At 41.4% G+C, this 19,016-nt stretch overlaps 2 protein-coding genes across 8 annotated transcripts; one reads left to right on the top strand and one right to left on the bottom strand.

The window, feature by feature from the left end:
- The first annotated feature begins 1,177 nt into the window (after positions 1-1,177).
- Positions 1,178-3,478, top strand: aanat1 (aralkylamine N-acetyltransferase 1). Its single transcript, XM_088373273.1, has 3 exons — positions 1,178-1,670; positions 2,192-2,346; positions 2,541-3,478. The coding sequence occupies exons 1-3, from the start codon at positions 1,523-1,525 to the stop codon at positions 2,844-2,846; spliced, it is 609 nt and encodes a 202-aa protein (XP_088229399.1). The 5' UTR covers positions 1,178-1,522; the 3' UTR covers positions 2,847-3,478.
- LOC148399280 (inactive rhomboid protein 2-like) lies at positions 1,486-18,595 on the bottom strand. 7 transcript variants are annotated; one of them, XR_015857941.1, is made up of 22 exons: positions 18,430-18,592; positions 13,400-13,500; positions 13,142-13,285; positions 11,683-11,834; positions 11,391-11,574; positions 11,016-11,219; positions 10,433-10,561; positions 10,182-10,291; positions 9,805-10,023; positions 9,511-9,622; positions 9,246-9,320; positions 9,005-9,166; positions 8,652-8,737; positions 8,469-8,532; positions 8,263-8,357; positions 8,081-8,156; positions 7,903-8,003; positions 7,378-7,531; positions 2,783-2,899; positions 2,524-2,608; positions 2,190-2,319; positions 1,486-1,631 (listed from the first exon to the last, which is right to left on the bottom strand). XR_015857941.1 is itself a non-coding variant. In XM_088373270.1 (21 exons), the coding sequence occupies exons 5-21, from the start codon at positions 13,271-13,273 to the stop codon at positions 4,790-4,792; spliced, it is 2,487 nt and encodes an 828-aa protein (XP_088229396.1). In that variant the 5' UTR covers positions 13,274-13,285; positions 13,400-13,500; positions 16,348-16,445; positions 17,083-17,155; positions 18,430-18,584; the 3' UTR covers positions 3,684-4,789. The 7 variants fall into 7 exon arrangements, 6 of the variants coding, with proteins under 6 accessions (XP_088229396.1, XP_088229397.1, XP_088229395.1 ...); XM_088373270.1 differs by lacking the exons at positions 1,486-1,631; positions 2,190-2,319; positions 2,524-2,608; positions 2,783-2,899 and adding exons at positions 3,684-5,221; positions 16,348-16,445; positions 17,083-17,155 and having other exon boundaries at positions 18,430-18,584; XM_088373271.1 differs by lacking the exons at positions 1,486-1,631; positions 2,190-2,319; positions 2,524-2,608; positions 2,783-2,899 and adding exons at positions 3,684-5,221; positions 17,083-17,155 and having other exon boundaries at positions 18,430-18,584.
- Positions 18,596-19,016: the final 421 nt, after the last annotated feature.

The raw sequence follows: 19,016 nt of genomic DNA, 5'->3' as shown, positions 1-19,016 counted from the left end.
CTAAAGTGATTCGTTCTTTTTTTCCTTTCATATATAACTTCAACCAGTAGATGTCAGTAATGCCCATTGAAGCTGGTGCTTCCCCGCCGTAAAACAAAACGAAGAAGAAAATCAGCCAATCAGCAGCGCCAGCGAGCGTTACATGGAGGAGGGACTTTACGAGTCAGTGACGTAACTTGGCGTTCACGAACGAATCGTCAATTGAGATTTGTTCAATCTCAGATTCGTTCACCAACGAACGAATCTGAGATTCGACGAATCACTCACTGAGTGAATCACTCACTGAGTGAATCACTCACTGAGTGAATCACTCACTGAGTGAATCACTCACTGAGTGAATCACTCACTGAGTGAATCACTCACTGAGTGATTCGCATTTCCAGTTCACCGTAAACAGGAAGTTACGTCATTTTCTTCGTTTTGTTTTACGGCGAGGTGGCACCAGCTTCAATGGGCATTACCGACACCAACTGGTTGAAGTCATACGAACTCAACAAAGAACGAATCACTTTAGGAAGTGATTCGTTCACTCTCGTTCACTAAAAGAAATCCGTTCCTTTGAACGAATCGTTCACTCACGTGCCAACACTAGTGAGAGAGAGAGAGAGAGAGAGAGAGAGAGAGAGAGAGAGAGAGAGAGAGAGAGAGAGATTGTTGTATGAAAGCATCAACAAAAAGTGTAGTTCAGCCACAGTATAAAGGGGTTAAAATAAAGCAAGCCAAGAACTAACATGGGTCTGGGTAATTTCATTCTGCGCTATAATTTGTCTTAAACTACTACTTTTTTTCCCCACTTTATTGTGCATTTCATGGCTGATACGACTTGTACTCTGGAGCGACTTTAAATCCGAAAAATACAGTACTTATTTATACATGGTGCTAAATCTGTATTCATCCATTCATTTTCATTCGCAGGGTACATATAGAACAAAATAAATCATTCAGAAGACAGTCGCTCTTCTCGTACGCTGAATTGTCTCATTGTAAATCAAAACGTATACCAGTACAGGCACCATAAAGCTGCACTAAAAGGATACACAAAATGCTCAAAGGGCTTTCGATCAAAATCCTTTCACATGTTGTTGTTGACATGTGGCGCCCCAAAGCCAAATGTGATGCGGTGCTCGTGTTGGTGGTATGACGAAGAGAACTTATATCCTCGTCATACCACCAACTGATCCAGGATAAGTCACAACACGCAAAAACGAAAACACCCCTCCTTACCTCGTCTCAATATGATTATTGTTCAGCTTCAGCTCACTCACGTGTTGAAAAGGTTTGCTTATCCAGCTGGCAACTTAAGGATTACCACGCGGTCTAAGGTGCGGTGTGCGAAGGCTATAAAAGCTCCTGGTGCGCAAGGCTGGAGCTCAGTCTTCTTTACGCACGATACCAGCAGGATCGACAGAGCAGAAGGAAACGGGAGAAAAAGAAAGGGAAAAAAAACAATCAGACAGTTAACTAATTTGCCGTTCCCACGTAGGTTTCTTTACTTTACACTTCTGAAAGTAGTTTTGAAAGCATGTCAGTGGTGAGCTCCATGACGTTCCCGAAGCCGCTCCACATGCGCTCTCCAGTCTCGCAGGGACGTCGACACACGCTGCCGGCCAGCGAGTTCCGCTCCCTCAGCCCTGAAGACGCCATCAGCGTATTTGAGATCGAGAGAGAAGGTAACCGAGCAATGTCTATCTTGGGTTTAACAGTGGTGTCCAAAGTCCAGCTTGTGAGCGATTTGTGGCCTGATGCATATTCTAATTGGCTCGGTAACGAGAAAACCTTGACATATTGAAAGCTTGACAATTAGTTAGTGGAATTCAAAATAAACTTGTAACATAAGATGAATGTTATTAGATGGCACATTTAAAATGTGATTTTTTTTTAACCCCCCCCCCCCCCCCCCCCTCAAAAACATACACAAACATGTACATATTAAAAATGCTTCCAAGGTTCATTGACGACTCAAAACTGTCCTTTGTTAATACAAGTAGTTGTTTGCCACCCAAAGTCATCTGGCCTAGGCTTCAACTGACCTAATACGATAAATAATACAGAAAAGTAATAGATAGACGTTTAAATGTGGGGCATTTCACTTCTATTTTTCTGTACATGACCCTGAGTTGTAAAAGATTGGACATCCCTGGTCGACATCAACTATTAGTCAAAGTTCATTTGTCCGCATATCCACTTACAGCATTCATCTCAGTGTCTGGTGAGTGCCCTCTCCTGCTGGATGAGGTACGTCATTTCCTCACGCTGTGTCCCGAGCTGTCACTGGGCTGGTTCGAGGAGGGACGTCTGGTGGCTTTCATTATCGGCTCACTGTGGGACCGGGAGAGACTTAACATGGTAAGAGTCAACACATATCCAAGTAACTTCTGTTTACTCGTCATCTGGTGCACGGGCATCTCAATAAATTAAGATATCTTAGAAAAGTTAATTAATTCCAGTGATCCGCACCTTCAGACGGATACCAAATCTCCTAATGCTGCCACTTTCATGTTGCATTTACAGATTCAGACTGACCTGTAGTTGTCTTTCAGGATGCCCTGACCCTCCACAAGCCTCACGGCATGACGGTCCACATCCACGTCCTGGCTGTCCACCGCACCTTCCGCCAACAGGGCAAAGGTTCAATCCTGATGTGGCGCTACCTGCAGTACCTCCGCTGTTTGCCATACGTTCGGCGGGCTGTGCTCATGTGCGAGGACTTCCTGGTTCCCTTCTACCAGAAGTCCGGTTTCAAGGTGCAGGGCCCCAGTGAGATCACAGTAGGGCCACTCACCTTCACTGAAATGCTCTACCCGGTCAGGGGCCATGCTTTCATGCGTCGCAACAGTGGATATTGAGACTTGGGACTTGTTTTTTTTTTTTTCTCAGGATGGATACCAGTGGCAGGCCCCTGGTTGGAAAAGGAACAGTTTAAGAGACATTAGGCTCAGTGATCATCTCTTTAAAACATAGAGCAAGATGACACACTCAATTTGCCTTTGAGGAAGAGTAAAACATCTGGCATGACGCTAGTTTCAAAAAACACTGTTTTAGAGAAAGGTCTAAAAGAATGCATCCATTAGGAAAAATATTAGAAAGGTTTTATATTTTCTTTTTTTTATATCTTTATATTGCATTTGATAAATGCTGGACATTTACTATCAGTTTTGTATGTACAGTATATAGGACATATGTCCCAATACTTCTGTCCATGTAGTTTATCCAAGCCATGCAGCCACAAGTCTGTAAAGAGGCTGGAAAAATTCAGATATGTTAAACACTGCCATTTAAAGCACATACAAAAGAGCACAATAGTCAATATGATTTCTTAATGTCACTTATCCTTATAAGCCGTTCAAGCTTCTTGCCTTCTCTGTTTGTAAAGATACTCAGCCTCTGTGCCTGCTGAAGTCTTGAATCAAGACAAATGTGGTTGAAATAGTTTTGTAATGTTTTGTTCTGAAGATAATAAAGAATATATTTTCGAGTTTGTCAGTGTTTATGTGTCCTTAAAAACTGCCTCGGTCGGCTATCTATATATTGTTAAAGATATAATTGAGTATTTAACAGTTCTAGAAATTCATCAGTTCATCACAGCTACATCATCACCAATATCACAAAGTATTACCCAATTTCAATTACAAAAGTACAGCATCAAGTAACAAAATAGGTTGCGGTACATTTCAAGACGCACATTATTAATAAAGTGTCATTTATTTTTACATGATTGCTTTAACATTACATTGATTTTCAAATTAGCTTAAAGTAGAGCTTTGATGACAAAAATTAATGTTCATGTTGCCTTTTTTTGTTTGTATCTACAAAAGTCATTTGGTCCAAGTGCAAATAGGTGCTGTGAAGTCATGATTGTTTTTGGGGGTTCGATTAAAACATTCACATGCTTTCAAGTTAAAAAAAAAAAAGGCACAGTGCAGAGGGTTCCTTTAAACAGGCAGTCCTTTAAACAAAGGGCAATCTTGGTGCTTAAAACAGAAGGAATTTGAAATTGTTACAGGCTAAAATGTGTTCAAAAGGGAAGTTGAAATCGTTACAGGCTAACATTTGTTCAAAGTAAAAAAAAAAAAAAAAAGATGAACAATAAATTATTACATCTCATGTTTTACATAATGTCAAGTGACCTGCAAGTCAATCGATAAATCTCATGGCTCCCTTAATTTCTTATTCCCTCAGCATTGATCACTCACAGCCGCTTCCTCGATGGCTGTGGTTAGTAACAAACCTTTACGTAACAAACTGAAGGTGGGTAGAATGGCAGCAAATCTAATCTCACCTCTGCCCACCACTTCTGTTGACCTAAACAATGTACACTTTTCAAAAACTACTGGCCTGCCAAGACAAGAGGATCTCTTCGAAACACAGAAATTCATTAAAACAGCACATTTGTCCAGTATTTGACCCCAATGTCATTTATGTGGGGCATCCGGTTCACCTAACTTGATAATGGTGGTATCCGTTTCCGCTGGATCAGCCTTTGTCTGTATGCTTTTAAAAATGCTGAACAAAACCAGTGATGCTTCTTTGGTTTCATCCTGCTTTTTGCATTTGAGGTCCTGAGTAATTTTCCCATCCGCAGGGTCTAAAGATGCATTGGCCGAGCAGCAGGTAAATACTGGCAGAGTCCGACCTTTATGGAAGTGTGTTAATAATCAGACTCTGCTGAGTACCTTTGATAAAACAACAATAACAGAAGTCACAATTGCCAAAGATTTAAAGAGCACTTAGAAAACCTGGATTATCTCTGGTTATCTTGGTCACAGAGGACATCAGCAAGGTAATGTAACTAGTGCACCACATGGTTAATGTCGTGATCAATATCGTACTTCTCGCAGAACTTGTTCGTGAAGGGCAGGCATGTGAGATGCTCCAGCCAGTGCCAGTTAATAGGGTATATATAAAACCAAACAATGAGCGATGAGAACAGGCCAATGTAGGCCAGGAGCGAAACGCCAATGAGGATGCGTTTACGGTACTTGTCAAAAGTTCCAAATGTAACGTAGGGCAAAAAGGCAAACGAGAGCAGCATGCCGCTGAGGAAGCCAAAAATGTGGGCAATGTTGTCGATCCAGGGTAGAAGGCCGCACAAGAAGAGGAAAAAAACTATTCCCAAGAGTTTTAAAAAAGCTTTCCATGGTTTCTCCAACATCTGCCAACCTTGAAAGAGCTCAACAAATAGGCACGCTAGGAGGCCGAATTGAGAACCTGCTGGACCCACCTGGAGGGACAGAAAGAAATAACGTGAAGTCATTCACGTCACAAGAAAACAGAATCCGGAACACTCAATTATGGACCTCGTTTTGACCTTTCTGCGTGTACTTTGAATGTTCTTCCCCACACTTGTTTGTTTTCTATTTTTTTCTTGACATTATATTTGGAACTTCCTCATTGCAAGACTTAAAAAGGAATACTTGAAAATATAGTTGACTAGAGCAAGAGCAATTAGCACAGAAAATTCAGGGTCTAGGGAGGTATGTTTAGCCAGTCTATTGTCGTAAAGGCGAGAGGATTAGTGTAAATGACGTCAGGTCTGATTTTGGAGTCTTGCCTGGTTGTAAAATGGCAGATGGCTAATCTGTGAAGACAACCAAATTCCACAAACAGACAGAAGAACGATTCACAGCGCGTCTACCCACACGGCCCAGACGGCAAGGCTGACAAGTTTCAAACACACAACATGGTCGCTTGTCATTGGCTGAGATCAAGCCTTTATCGGAGATGCTATCACGAGGCAGTAATGTTCTTTTTTCCTATTGAGTTCTGCCTGAAAATCACCCGTTGGGATAAGCATGGCCTCACACTCTTACTTTCGCAACCTGAGGTCTGCGCAATCTTTCTAAAAATCTGCAGCGTGTAAATATTGGCATCAAACACGAGTTATTCAAGTAATTTCACCAAGTCTTCTTAACCCCACACTTAAAGGGTAATCCACTTACGCCACCTTCTTAACTGGCTTTACTGTCCTGTGCGACGCTTCCTGTAGGTATTCCTGGTGTGTGAAGACCTGTGAGCTGGTTAGTTCGTAGGCGAGTTGAACAGTGGGATTTCTGAGTCACACGTCAAGGCGCGTCACAATCCAAACTACTTCACTTCGCAATAAGGTGGCGAGAAAACAAAACAGGGTTCAAAAGGTCCCAATGTGATGTGACAGAGCAAAAATATATTACAGGTGACTTTTGCCTGGTTCTAATTAGTTCCCATGGAACGTTTACAACGTGGGACATTTCCCAAATTCCGTAGCTGTTTCTGTATTCCAGAATGAATTTTGAACACGCAAGAAGGTGTGAGGATAAGAACAAGTTCCAGAACCGTCTCGGTGTAGAACAGTGAATAATCCCAGTTGGTAACGGCCTTTGTTTGGCCACACAATGGTATTAGACTAATCCCAAAAAGGAAGAAAGTCGCCATTTGCAGACCCACACACACACACGTGCAAAAGTCCTGCCAGTAAAAAGTAGGTAATCTTGAACATGTTTTTTTCCCACACCTAGTTTTCAGATCAACACGTTGCAACAGTTATCAGAACAGTTATTTATCATTTCGCAATGCTGGGTACATGATAGACACACGCATTCAATGAATGAACTAAATGTATTTATAGCATTTTCATTATAATTTGAAAGGGGTGCTGTTCATGCGCCAGGTTGGGATCTTATCGTGTGAATTATTATTGGAGGCCGAAGGCACCTGGGTATTTACCAGCATGTCTCACTAGAAGTCATTTGAGTAAATAGAAGGTTAAATCTGCTTTGATAATCCCCAGACTGGGGAAACCTTCTCCAGTAAGTGAACTAAGCCGCGTTAAACCAGTGAGTGGGAACACTAGGAAAAACACAAGACAACAACAGCGGATATGAGGCAGTGCCGGAACATCCAGTGATGTTGACTGTTATCAACAGGAAAACACAGTTTGGCTTATTTGGTAACGAATTTCTATTTTTGATTTTGAAGGAAGCACAGAACACATACTATCTGTCTCATGAGAGTTTTGTTTCTACTGTCCAAATACTCGCACTAGACCTTACGGTTTTCAATGAAATGTAAATCTAGTAAAAGAGTAGAAAGTGTTTGAGATTATAAGTGTGCAAAGACTGCAAAATTGACACAGTGTGTGTGTGTTTGTCATTGACTTGCGCCACAGTGTTGGATTGCATCATTAAACATGGCAGCACCGGTTAATGTTTTGGCAGTTTTGCTGCTTAAAATGATTTTAAAACTTCAACAAAGTAGTAGTCAAGTAAAAACCCAGGCTTGGGTCTCCAGTGGATACAGTTATGGCTCCTCTATTGCACTATTTGCAGCCCCTGCACGATGTATGGCGTATGTGGAGGTCGCGCTAATGTATGACAAATATAATGGGAGAGAGAAACCCACCTCAGCTCTGTAGGGCAGGAAAAGGGCAGATGCAAGGTTTCCAGTTATACCACTGAAGACGTAAATGATGGAAATGCGCACCCACCCAGCCAGCTTCTCCAGGTCCCTCAATATGGTCATCTGAAACACTACTGATACCACGCAGTGTAGTAACCTAAACACAAACAAATATACACATGAATTTCTGAAGCTTGATTAAATCATTTGGGCGCTACACAGCCGGCAATCCATTTTGAATTAAGCTCTATGACTCTTCTTTAAAGAAAAACTCGAGGGTTCTTCACATACTAGGAACGAAGAGTATTTAAGAATCACACGAGCGAACAGTTTAAAGCAATATGGGGGATTTACAAATATTGCAAGTTAATGGTCTTTAAACAAGTTGTAAAACGTTTTATGTGGAGTATCGCATTTGGTAGCAACATGTAGATTACTTAAATTTATGTTTAGCAGACTCTCCCAAAAAAAAAAAAAAAATAATCAAACAAGTTCAAGACTAAATATTTTGCATGAGGACGTGCATACCCAGCGTGGAGGAAAAGGGACAACCAGAAACGGTAGAACTGATCAGGTACATCAGGGTTTAGGAAGGGAAGCAGGCCACAAACGTCATCCAGACAATGGACCTGTAAAAAGTTGGCATGTGAATTAAAAAAAAAATACTTTGAGACACACAAAAGTAAATTTTGCACACTCACACTACCTGTGAGCATAGTGTGGCATCCTCATGGAAGTAGCCATGCATGAAAGAGCAATACTCCCTGGTTGTAATCTCACACCTACGGGAAGGGTAAATAATGGCACTTTGACACGATCATACTGAACATGTCATATCTTAATGAGCCACTGAGGTCAGTCAAAAGGTAGATATGAACAACATCTCACCTGCCCTTAGTGCCTATACAGCAAGGTCGACCCTTGATGTTACAGTCCATGTGTCTGTAGCCGGTATGGTTCCATTTTTGTGGATATGTACACACCTGGACACACACGCACACATATCTATGCATGACCGCAAAACAGACAAAGAGTGTGCATGCTTTTGAACTGACAAAAAAAAAAAAATCTCCACAATATTTGAATTTCCTCACCGGCCACAGGGTGATGTCATCTGGCCACGTGTGAGGCTCTGCAGAAGCAGGCTCTTCACATACTCTTCACAGCACGCCACATAGTGAGGCAGAGAGGAGATTTGTAAAGATGCAGTCCAAACTTACAAGTCCAGTTATTCAATTAGAATAGCTTCTACTCAAGCAATATGGGCCTGTGCTCACCTGGGATCCTGGTGACATACAGAGCCAGAGGACCTGCTGATATCCACAAGTTCATTGTCCCATTTGATGAAAGTGGCCAGTGTCTCCTGCGTGGACAGTTTGTTTAAGGATCCAATATTTATCACAAGATAATTCCCATGTAGGGGACAGTAAAAAAAAAAAGAAAAAAAGAAATAAACAAAACAATACTGCTGCATACCTTTGAACAAATCCTGTTAATAATTAGTATTATAAAGGGATTACATTGTCAAAGATTAAATGTGCACGTGCCGGAATGAGTTCAGCGCGTGCTACCATATTCCCACTCAGTAAAGTTGTGTTACAAAGATGCGTGCATGTGCCGAGCAACATACAGAGCAGTCCGAGTTGAGAGTCTGCACACATCCAGAGTTGTCATTCTGAACACAACACCCAGACTCTTTCTCCAGATCTTTGGCCTTCTGAATCAGATGGACTATTTGTCTGTCCTGGCGGATACATGGAGAAAACTTGGCCCCCAAATGAATCAGGTCATCCTGAGGAGGAAAGGAAATAATATTCTTGTTTTCGAATGGGTCTGTATCAGTAAAATTCAGCACGTGAAGTCACACTTACAGATCTCGGGCCGATCCAAAAGTTCTGTTGTTGGATGTACTTGACACTCTCATAGATGCCTTTATTCTTCAGCACCTACAGAGGGCGACACAGGGCTGCATGAATTACAGCAGACATGACGACAACAGAGACTTGACAAGATGCTGTACACGAGTAAACGGGGATCATAAAAATGTCACATATTGTGCAAAAAAAAAAAAAAAACAAGTGGAAATAACATGATCCTGTCAGATATGGGGGAAAAAAAAAGTCAATATTCACTTACTAGGTCTGTTTTAGAATGTTGTGCAAACCCCACAGGGGCAAAACCATAAGTACAGCAGGACAGCAACGTGATTACAATATGGACAAAGGTGATCCAGTAGGTAAAGTAAGGCCTGAAAATACAAATGATGACTTAAAAGCACGAAAAACATCTTCACTTACTCTAAGTGTGTAGTTTAAACACATTGCCCCACCCAACCCTACATTGACCTTGTTCAACCGTCATGTTTTTGCAAGTGGTGGTTCTGCAAGTCAACTATTATTATTTTAGACATAGTAAGCCTCCATCCCTAACCTATGGCTGTGGAAGTCATCCAACTGCTTCTGGACGGTACTGCTGAGGCTGCGTCGGTAGTGCCGGTTCAGCCACTTGCCCACGACGCCCATTCCATAGTGACGCTTTTTGTTGTCAAAAGCAAAGTGCTTCACTTGGGAAGCGATGCGACGGCCACGTCGCGAATGGCTTTTCTCCTGGGCCGCTGTTGGTGTGTGAGGTGTTCGAGATACATCCTTACTGGGGAGAGGAAAGACCAAATAGGATTTCAAGACATTACTTTGACGCATATACTAGTCCATGGATATTAGGTTTACACATGCCTGTTAGAATGCCAGGATTTTGCAGGGAGGGAGAATTAATTGTTCTAATGTTATAGTTGTTGTTGTTTTACTCACAGGCTTGAGAATTTCTGGTCTGGTTGCTCACTGGGAGCAAAAGCAGCAGACATTGGTGGTGACTCAAATACATCATCAGCCATAGAGTACAACTCATCGTGGACATCGACCTGCAAAAAAGTTGGTAATGGCTATAGCTAACAAAATCCTGGAGAATTCTTTTTGTTCAGTGAGGAGGAAAGATAAGTATGGTGCATCAAAAAACAGAAATTGTTGTAATGACAGAGCATTTACTCTGCGATCTGTCTGACCTTGCTAAAAAAGAGTGACTCAGACATGTCTGCTGAGTCCACAGTGTCATCGTCCAGCCAGCTGGGCCTGACAAAGCTCCTCTTGGGAAAGTTGCGGCCGGTAAGGGACTCCACTAAGCCGCTACGGCCCTAGTGGTAGTGGTGGTGGTTGGGGAGAAAGACACACGATTTGTCATAAATTTACTCATCAATGTCACCATGATCAAGACACTATTTTCTATCAGAAACCTTTTGTTTTCTAAAATATAATGACAAAGTGGATGTCATCTATCGAATTAAGAAATTCCATAGGGCAACCCTTTATATTATTCAAATGGCTGCCTCATTTTACACCAGTCTAACTGATTCGACTACAGTGTTTCATTTGAATTAATTTCTTTTTTTCCCCCACACATTTGGCATCCTCTGACTTTTTCCTTGCCTGAAAGCAGGATGTAGACTAAGTGATGTTGATTTTTGTGAACGGTGGGCTTCTAACACACGACAGTCAACTCTGTGACTACTAATACAGCTGTAACATATGCATGGACACACACACACACACACACACACACACATGGAGACTTTGCGGAGTCGGACCCACCCTCAGCAGGTTATTTGCTGCGCGGATGCTCATGCGGGCAACAGACTCCCTCTTACGTTTGGGCAAGCGACTGTACCCGGAGCGCTGGCTAGTAAAGGAGCTGAGTGAGGTGACCCCCGGGGTGATGGGAGCCTTGGGCGAGCGAGTGTCCCAAGAGTCTTCTGGGTAACGGAACGCTCGTCCCCGCGCCAGGGGGTCCACAATCTAGCAAAGAGGAGGAGGAGATGAGAGATAGATGTTGCTATTAGTGGCGAGCTCAAGGAGGAGGATGAACAGGAGGCAAAATAATATGAGCATATTGAGTCTGGTTGAACAGTGAGCTCTAGTCTTGATCAGTATGAAGTATATTTACATGTCTTATTGTCAACAGAGCACCTTAGGCATCTTGGCTGGGACCGGTGATTCCAGGCTCTGCTCGAGGTTTGTGGCCGTGTCGGGATCTCTAAATTGTGGCTTCAGCTTGCCATAGCGTTGGCTGCAATGGCGCAGACTTTTCCTCTGCCAAACCTGCTGCTTACTTTCACAGTCTTCTCCTATCCCAAACCACTGGGCTGTATTCCTGCGGGCACAAAGAAAAGATGGCGGACAGAGCTTTAGTCTGATAAGAGTCCATCAGGTTGCAATAGTTTTTTGCTCAGTTATGAAAGAACAAACAATATGATCTTACTTGCGAATACTTTGTGAGAGCGAAGTCTGCCTTCCAAACTTTTCCCTTCTCTCTGAGGCTGACAGGCCTCCATCTCCGGCTCCGGTGACACTCTCGGACACAGAGCTGGTTGCTTGGCCACCGGTGTTTTTCTTCAAAGATGGCCGAAGGGGCTGACCAAACCAGAAATAAAGGCAATACATTTTATACCTTTGTTGGAGTAAAACAGACGGGAGAAGAAAGTTTCAACTTGCTTGGGATGAATTACCAATAAGCAGATTAAAAAAAAAGCGATACTATCTTCAGAGTTGTTCAACTGTGCATGTATTATTCTCTGCAAAACATTTTAATTAAGTGTATTTAAATTGGGGACAGTACAATAGATTTCAGAAAAATATTAGTCAACTAGTTTATGACCTTAAGAACACCATGGAGCACAGGCTTTCCAAATGTTCTTTTTTTTGGGTAATGAGAGTGCATGGTTGGTTGACTCTTGATAACAAATGTATGCATGGTGTTCTACAGTGAATGATCTTCACGAACACTTTAAGGGGGCAACATGTACCATAAAACAGTTTGTCTTCTACTCAGTGGTACTGAAAAGCCATGTTTGCATTCTGAGCAAGGGGCCTGCAGGGGAGAAAGGTTTGGCTTCATGCCTACAAATGCAAAGGACAGCTGGCCAACATGATACTCTGCCCTGGCAAACAACGAGATTAACATAGTTGAACTTGAATGTGTTCCATCTTTAAAAAAAATATACACTACAGTCCTGATTCTTCGTCCTGGGTCTCACTCCTGCACTATTGGCAGAGAAAGATTATTTTTGGCTGCTTGCCTTGTTGATCGCCATACTCCTAGAGGATGAATGTGCAAGATCATGAAAATTCCTAAGAGGCCTGCTACAACACAAACCAACTACCTAGTGAGAAAAGTGTAACGTACAGCATTCTGGCGATAGGAAACATTATTGATCCAATGCATGATCAATATCTAAGTTGCTATGCCCCTGTTGATCATTTAGGTGTAGTATGTAGTTTCACGCTGCAAGCAAAATCAGTGAGCAATGAAAATAGATACATTGCTATTTTGTAAATTTCAGTGGAGAAGCGGCAGACGAATGAATGGATGGATGGTTGGTTGGATTAACAAGACTGGGTCAATTTCCTTGAATGTTCTAGACTCCTGTTTCCACGTGAATGTCATCTGGGTCAGAATGATGCTGCCCAAGGACTTGTGCTGTATTAAGCATCATGGATGTCACGCAACGAACAGATGCCAAGTTGTTCATCAGACTACTGGTTGAGATTGAAAATAAATCAGCTGTACCACTGCTGGCTGAAACCCAGCCGAGCACTCCATTTAGCCTCAATTGCTTTCACAAGACCAACAATTAGAGTATAACATTAAATATGAAAATCATGGAACCCCTTCAAACATGTTGGTGAGTGCTGAAAATAGTGAATGGTGAGAAACCTACCTGTTTAGTGGGGTCATGAGGCATCATCTCTTCAGGGTTGGGTATTGCTATGACAAGACTGGGTGGCTTCTTGCTCTTTAGACGGCTATCCGACTGCTGCCCATAAGGAAGTGGCTCATCCCCCTCTTGCATCTTGACGATGTTCTGTAGAAGAGAAAAATAAAGATATTCATTTGGTCAAGTCTTGGTAAAATAAACAAATACAAAATAGACAGAATGACTTTATTGTCATTGTACAACAAAATTAAGAGATTCTACCAGTGGGAGGCTGCTGGCGCCACTGGGAGCAATTCAGGGTTCAGTGTCTTGCTCAAGGACACCTCGACATGATCACCAGGGATGAGGGTTGAACCCACAACCTGCAAATTAGGAGACAAACACTCTACCACTGAGCTACACCACCCTTATAATTGATTGCAGGCCTAAAAATTCCTCAACAACACACTCATTTATTTTTGTGGACGTAAAGGGATTTGTAAAAAAAATAAATAAATAAATAAATAAAAATAACTACTTGTTTTCACAGAGAATAATAACATCCTAGCCATATGAAAAGTAGCATTATCATGGATTAAACTGCAATTTACTCAGATGTATCAGTGTTTATGCTTGACTTCTATTTCAAGAATGAAATTCAATTAAATATTTCATTTCACAATATCCTAACCCTACTGCCTGCCACCAACTGTTTTCCACTCCATCCATCACTGACTTATTGGATTAGCTTTTAACAGGGGCTGGAAATAACTCCACATGTGTATGATTGATCTAATTTGCCAGTGGAACAAATAAGCATTAGCTCAGTCAAGCAGTAATTACAAATCATTTATTTATATCCAAAGAACAGAAAATGCAATGATAGCGCCTCAATCTATCTTGACAAAGTTACAGCCAAGACGGGAACAAGCAGGTAGTGTAATTGAGTATGTTCAAAACATCACAAAGCAAGATACTGAGGACTTCGCAGTAATCGGAGTAACTATCGAAGTCATCCTAAAGTGCTCATCCATAAATGTCATGATAGGCGGGACAGCTTTGTTGTCGAGTCGAAGGCCATAAAAGCAATGCGGGTCTCGAGATGTGTGTGTGTCACAAATGCAGCAGGGGAACTTGACAGCAGTTCAATCAAGACTAGTTTTCTTCTAGACAGACAGACATTATTTCGCTGACTGTGCACATCCACCGGCCATTTTCATTTTTAATGACAATTGGTGGTTATGTTTGAATTGTATCCACTTCAAGTGTATAAACATTTTAAGCTTGAATATCAAATCTTATTTCAGCTCCCTTGAGAAGAGCATTTATACGTCCACTCAACCACTTAAATGATGAAAGAGCTGTTCTAATGGACAGAGCACTCAAGTGGTGGAGAGCATTAATGTAGACCGCTGTCCATATCGTCACTCTTCTCTAAAGATAGGCCTACATTCTTATGACAATTAAGAGGAGAGTTTAGAAAAATAATGTTCGAACGAATTAGAAAATGTTGTGGTGTTTGAGAAGTGTGAGGATTTGCACAGGGAGTATAACAATAAAATGTGTTTTTTTCTGAAATGTTTTTCTAACTTGGCCAAACTGACAAACAATAAATTGTTTGGTGAATTTTGACAGGTCATTTTTAAAACTGTGTATGACACCTGTTAAGCTTTTTACAGCACTCAGTGAAGTTGATTTCAATCTTTTAACTCCTAAAAAAAATTGTAATGATTTGTGTTTTTTTTGACGATGTTATGTTAATTGTTGAACCAACATGTCGTTTGTTAGGTCTCACGTATGCAGGTACAAGGATTCTACTCTAAATATTTTTTGGGTAGATCTTATAGCCTACATAGTGTTTGGTGCACGACATCAATGGCAGGCTTGATCCTGTTACAAGTGTGGGAGAGAAGTCAGCCACCCACTAACTGACATCATAGATTCCAAAGAATCACATGTCATTGGCGTCATCAATTTCTACTGTAATCACGTGACCTGGAAAGTAGCCTAGCCAACAAATACCCAAATAGTTTGCCCAAACCGCTTCACAACGCGGCCTTTGCTTCATCAGCAGCTGTTGCAAAGGCATACTTCATCATTCAGCCCCACACCGAGTGTTTGACCACAGGCGAGGCCGAACAAATGCGTATATTAAATATTGGGAGGCAAAATGTGCTCTTATCATTTCGTAACTAACAACATTTTCCATGTGGGAAAACACCCGGCTGGCAGAAAAGGTGTTATTTTACACAACTTTATAGTAAGAATATTTGGAGTTACATTAAAAAACAGATAAGAAAAACAAAGCGATAGAAGGTTTCACACATGGTTGCTTTGTAGATATACAATTTTACCCACGGTGTATTTTTGGCACGTTTCACACTCTGACTCAAGGTGACAAGGCGCCTCCCACATCTTTGTGCATTTCTGCACAGTTTCTGGGTTTTACAGCACTACAACTTCCACAGTTGCCAGGATGCACGCTGGCCAAAATGCAATTCCATTTGTAGCAGTTCAGTAACAATCAGGAATGAACTGAAATCAGAGAGGTCCATGTGCATGACATGTAGAAGTATCACAATCAAGTTGTTTTACAATGAATTATTGTAGCAATTATTTTATCAATTGTAGCAATTATTTTATCAATTAATTTCAGGGGTATTTTAGATTGATGTTTATTGCATTTTTTTCTATATTGTGAGACTTGTGTCTGACGGAGGTTTCGCGGTGCGTTGTAATAACTATGACGATAATGCTAAGCATCATCTTCCATGCTACAAACAAGCACTTCTAATGTAAGTACTGTATACTGTTTGGTAATCAAGTGGATTGCGCAACATCCTTCCTCCTTTTACACGGCCTTATTCAGACTCTCTTCTGTATGGTGATCACAAACATGAATCAAAAATGACGGTCTCATATATTCTGATGAACTCGGTTTCTTCAATAGAATCTGAGGTCTTTCATTTTATCCTCATTAGGTTAAAGTTTGCCTTATGACAGCTCAATGAGGAAATGACCCTCATCACTTCTTCTTTTCTTAAAGTCATCACCTTCCCTCAGAGACCTTGTCAAGTAAGGAGAGTCTTAAAATAAAAGGTCCGACTCCAAGCTGCGGATGATGATCCAGTTTGAGCTACATCAATATTTTAAATGTCCCTATAGAATTTATTCCTAGACTTGTTTCCAATATTGCTTATATGACGCCAAGATAAAATGAACAACCTTACTGATATTTAAGCTGTTGTTTTTGCAGGAATGTATTTTGAGCTGAGAATTCTAGCTGCCAACTCTGTTACGGTGGTTTCATTTTGATCCCTCAAGGTACCTGCAACGATAAGTAAGAGTGAACCCATTCAAAGATAATCAATTCAAAAATAATTTTGGATATGCCAGTTCTTGGTGTTCAATCTGTCCATGTAACAACCGTTCCAACACGGTAGACCACAACACATCAATCTCCTGCAAACAAAGGGCTGAGTGTCAACTACTATCTTGATTCATGGGTTTGATTTAAAGCAGGTTTTGTTATGTTCAGTTTTGGGCTCACATGTCACACGTCTGGAGTATGTTTTCTGAAAACGACCCCTTTGTGCTTTGCTATGCTGAAGAATGGCAATCATGAAGAATCACAATCATGACATGAAAACTTCCTACCAACTGATATTGTGCGAGAGGACACTCCAGTATGGGACCAGCTGGCAGAGTGTCTCAATAAAGGGAATATTGTGCATGGAAAAATACCTTTTTTTAAGACAGTCACTTGTTAGTAAAACAACAGCCGGTCTCCTGATGAATTTCACACCGAGTCTTTTAAAATGTGGCTAAAATGTCAGCGCTGGTCAGTCGGCATCATGCGACCATGACAGAACAAGCGGTTTTCAGGCCAGCAGGAGCATAATGAGAATGCATCGAAAGCTGTGGGTGTGTGTGAGTTTCTGTAGTACGTCAACAGTCAAACCTACCCAGTCATTCTTCACATCCAAACTGAGAAATCTCCAGAGCTTAATGACTCAAAACCTTTGTCTTGTTCTTTGCCTGCATTAGCACACAATAATGTCGACAATTAGAAAAATACAGAAGTCCCTTTCACTGCAAAAGAATGATAGGACTGGATTCCATTTAAACACGCCAGAGGCTGTCTAAAACATTGAACCATCCCCACAAGAATTGGCATGCCCAAACCTGCACACAGGCAAGAGAGTTTGTTCAGCTAAGCAGCAGCCTGGCTTCTCATCATCTTGAAGATGCCTACTTGAAAAGAAACTCTGCGTTACGCATTATTGTTTAAGAATTCACGTGTTTTACTATCGAAACATCATTTCTTTGAGCGAAATGAGCACTGTTGTGCTCAACAGTCTACATTGCAACAGAAAAGCTACCAGTGAGATTTTGAACTCTGGAATCATTTCCCTACCAACAGCGGTAGAGCGACAGATCTCTTGCCGAGTTCATATTTCATGGCTTCTAAAGCCATTGAATGGCTGTGTTCACACTACATAACTTCCTGTTTTAATTTGAGAATGATGGTGTGATTTATATCCCACTGAGCGTAATAGTGTGTCAAACTAGATATAGACAGAGGTCATACAGTTCAATCTCTGAGCTAGGTGGCGAGCCTCACCCAATTTCACCAAAGTAAGGCAAAAGTATTAGATAAGTTACACTTACAGGAATTTATGACACAACATCTGAGTTAAAAAAAAAAAAAAACATCCTGCGCAGATAACTTGCAGAACTAACAATGTAGGGAAGACTTTGCGGTCTGTGGGCGCCAGGAGCTGTACAGCACAGTCCAAAAAGGAAATGAGGTTGTGTGCCGTGAGAATTTTCAAATGCAAAGGCTCAAAGGTTGGAAACCACCAAACTACACAAACAAGATGAGCGTAAATGGACACGAAAGTGTGCACGCGTTCCATCGTCACGTGACTGTGTTTGAATGGTGCCTCCCGCATAGTTTGGATAACAAATAAATGACATGTCCGAACACACGGCAGCTGCAATAGTGCGACAAAGAATAACACGAGACTAAATTGTGTGGAGTGCTCTGCTCAATTACTATAATTGGACATACATCGGAAACTAAAATTATTTTACCAGATCAATTCGATTGAGTAATTTCCTAACAAAACATTTATTGTAGTTAGGCAGACAACAATTTACGGCGGCGATTTTGTCATGTCACCGCTGACTACTTTTCCATTACCACGAGTAGCCCGCCGACGACACGAAGTGGGCTAAAAAAGCTGACTTTTTTCCACGATGTTACAAAATTATCGTAACGTCAACGCCTAAAGCTATATTTGACTCACCGGCAATAATGAATGGCCAACCTGTTCTTCATGAGCAGGTTGTATTTAACGGGATAAAAACGTCGCGGTCGGCAAGGCGTCCGCCGGTATGTTGGTACTTCCCTCTTTGTGTCTTCCCACATCCTTGGCTTGAATCGCAGCCGCGCTACACAGGAGCGGGAGGCGGAGTTTCAACTGACCTCATCCGGAGACCAGGCGAGCTGGACGGACGCCAGCTCCGTCAACACCGCCCCCAACCGAAAGTACAGCACTGCTCGGATATATTCCTACAATGCATTGACAATACCTATACACTTTATTTTTCGAACCAAAAAAAACCCCACAAGTGAACAGTCAGAGATTCTCAATGTAGTAAAACTGCTTGATATGCGGCCAAATGAAAAACAGTTCAAACGTCTGCTGATATGGTTATTTTTAGGCAGCAATAGTTCAAATGTATTCATTACGTAATTTGATTAATTTGCCTCGATTAATAATTGGTTGGTTTTATGTCAATAAAATTACATTACTAAAGAAACACGTTTATAGGGGAGTAAATTATAATTATAGAAACATTGAGACTTCATTAATTTGGGATTAAAAATCAA

This window comes from Syngnathus floridae, chromosome 4 (genome assembly GCF_059516105.1).
Source record: "Syngnathus floridae isolate MCC-2025c chromosome 4, RoL_Sflo_1.0, whole genome shotgun sequence".
Lineage (NCBI taxonomy): Eukaryota > Metazoa > Chordata > Actinopteri > Syngnathiformes > Syngnathidae > Syngnathus > Syngnathus floridae.
The sequence above is the reverse complement of the archived record's forward strand: the minus strand, read 5'-3'. Positions and strand labels throughout refer to the sequence as shown.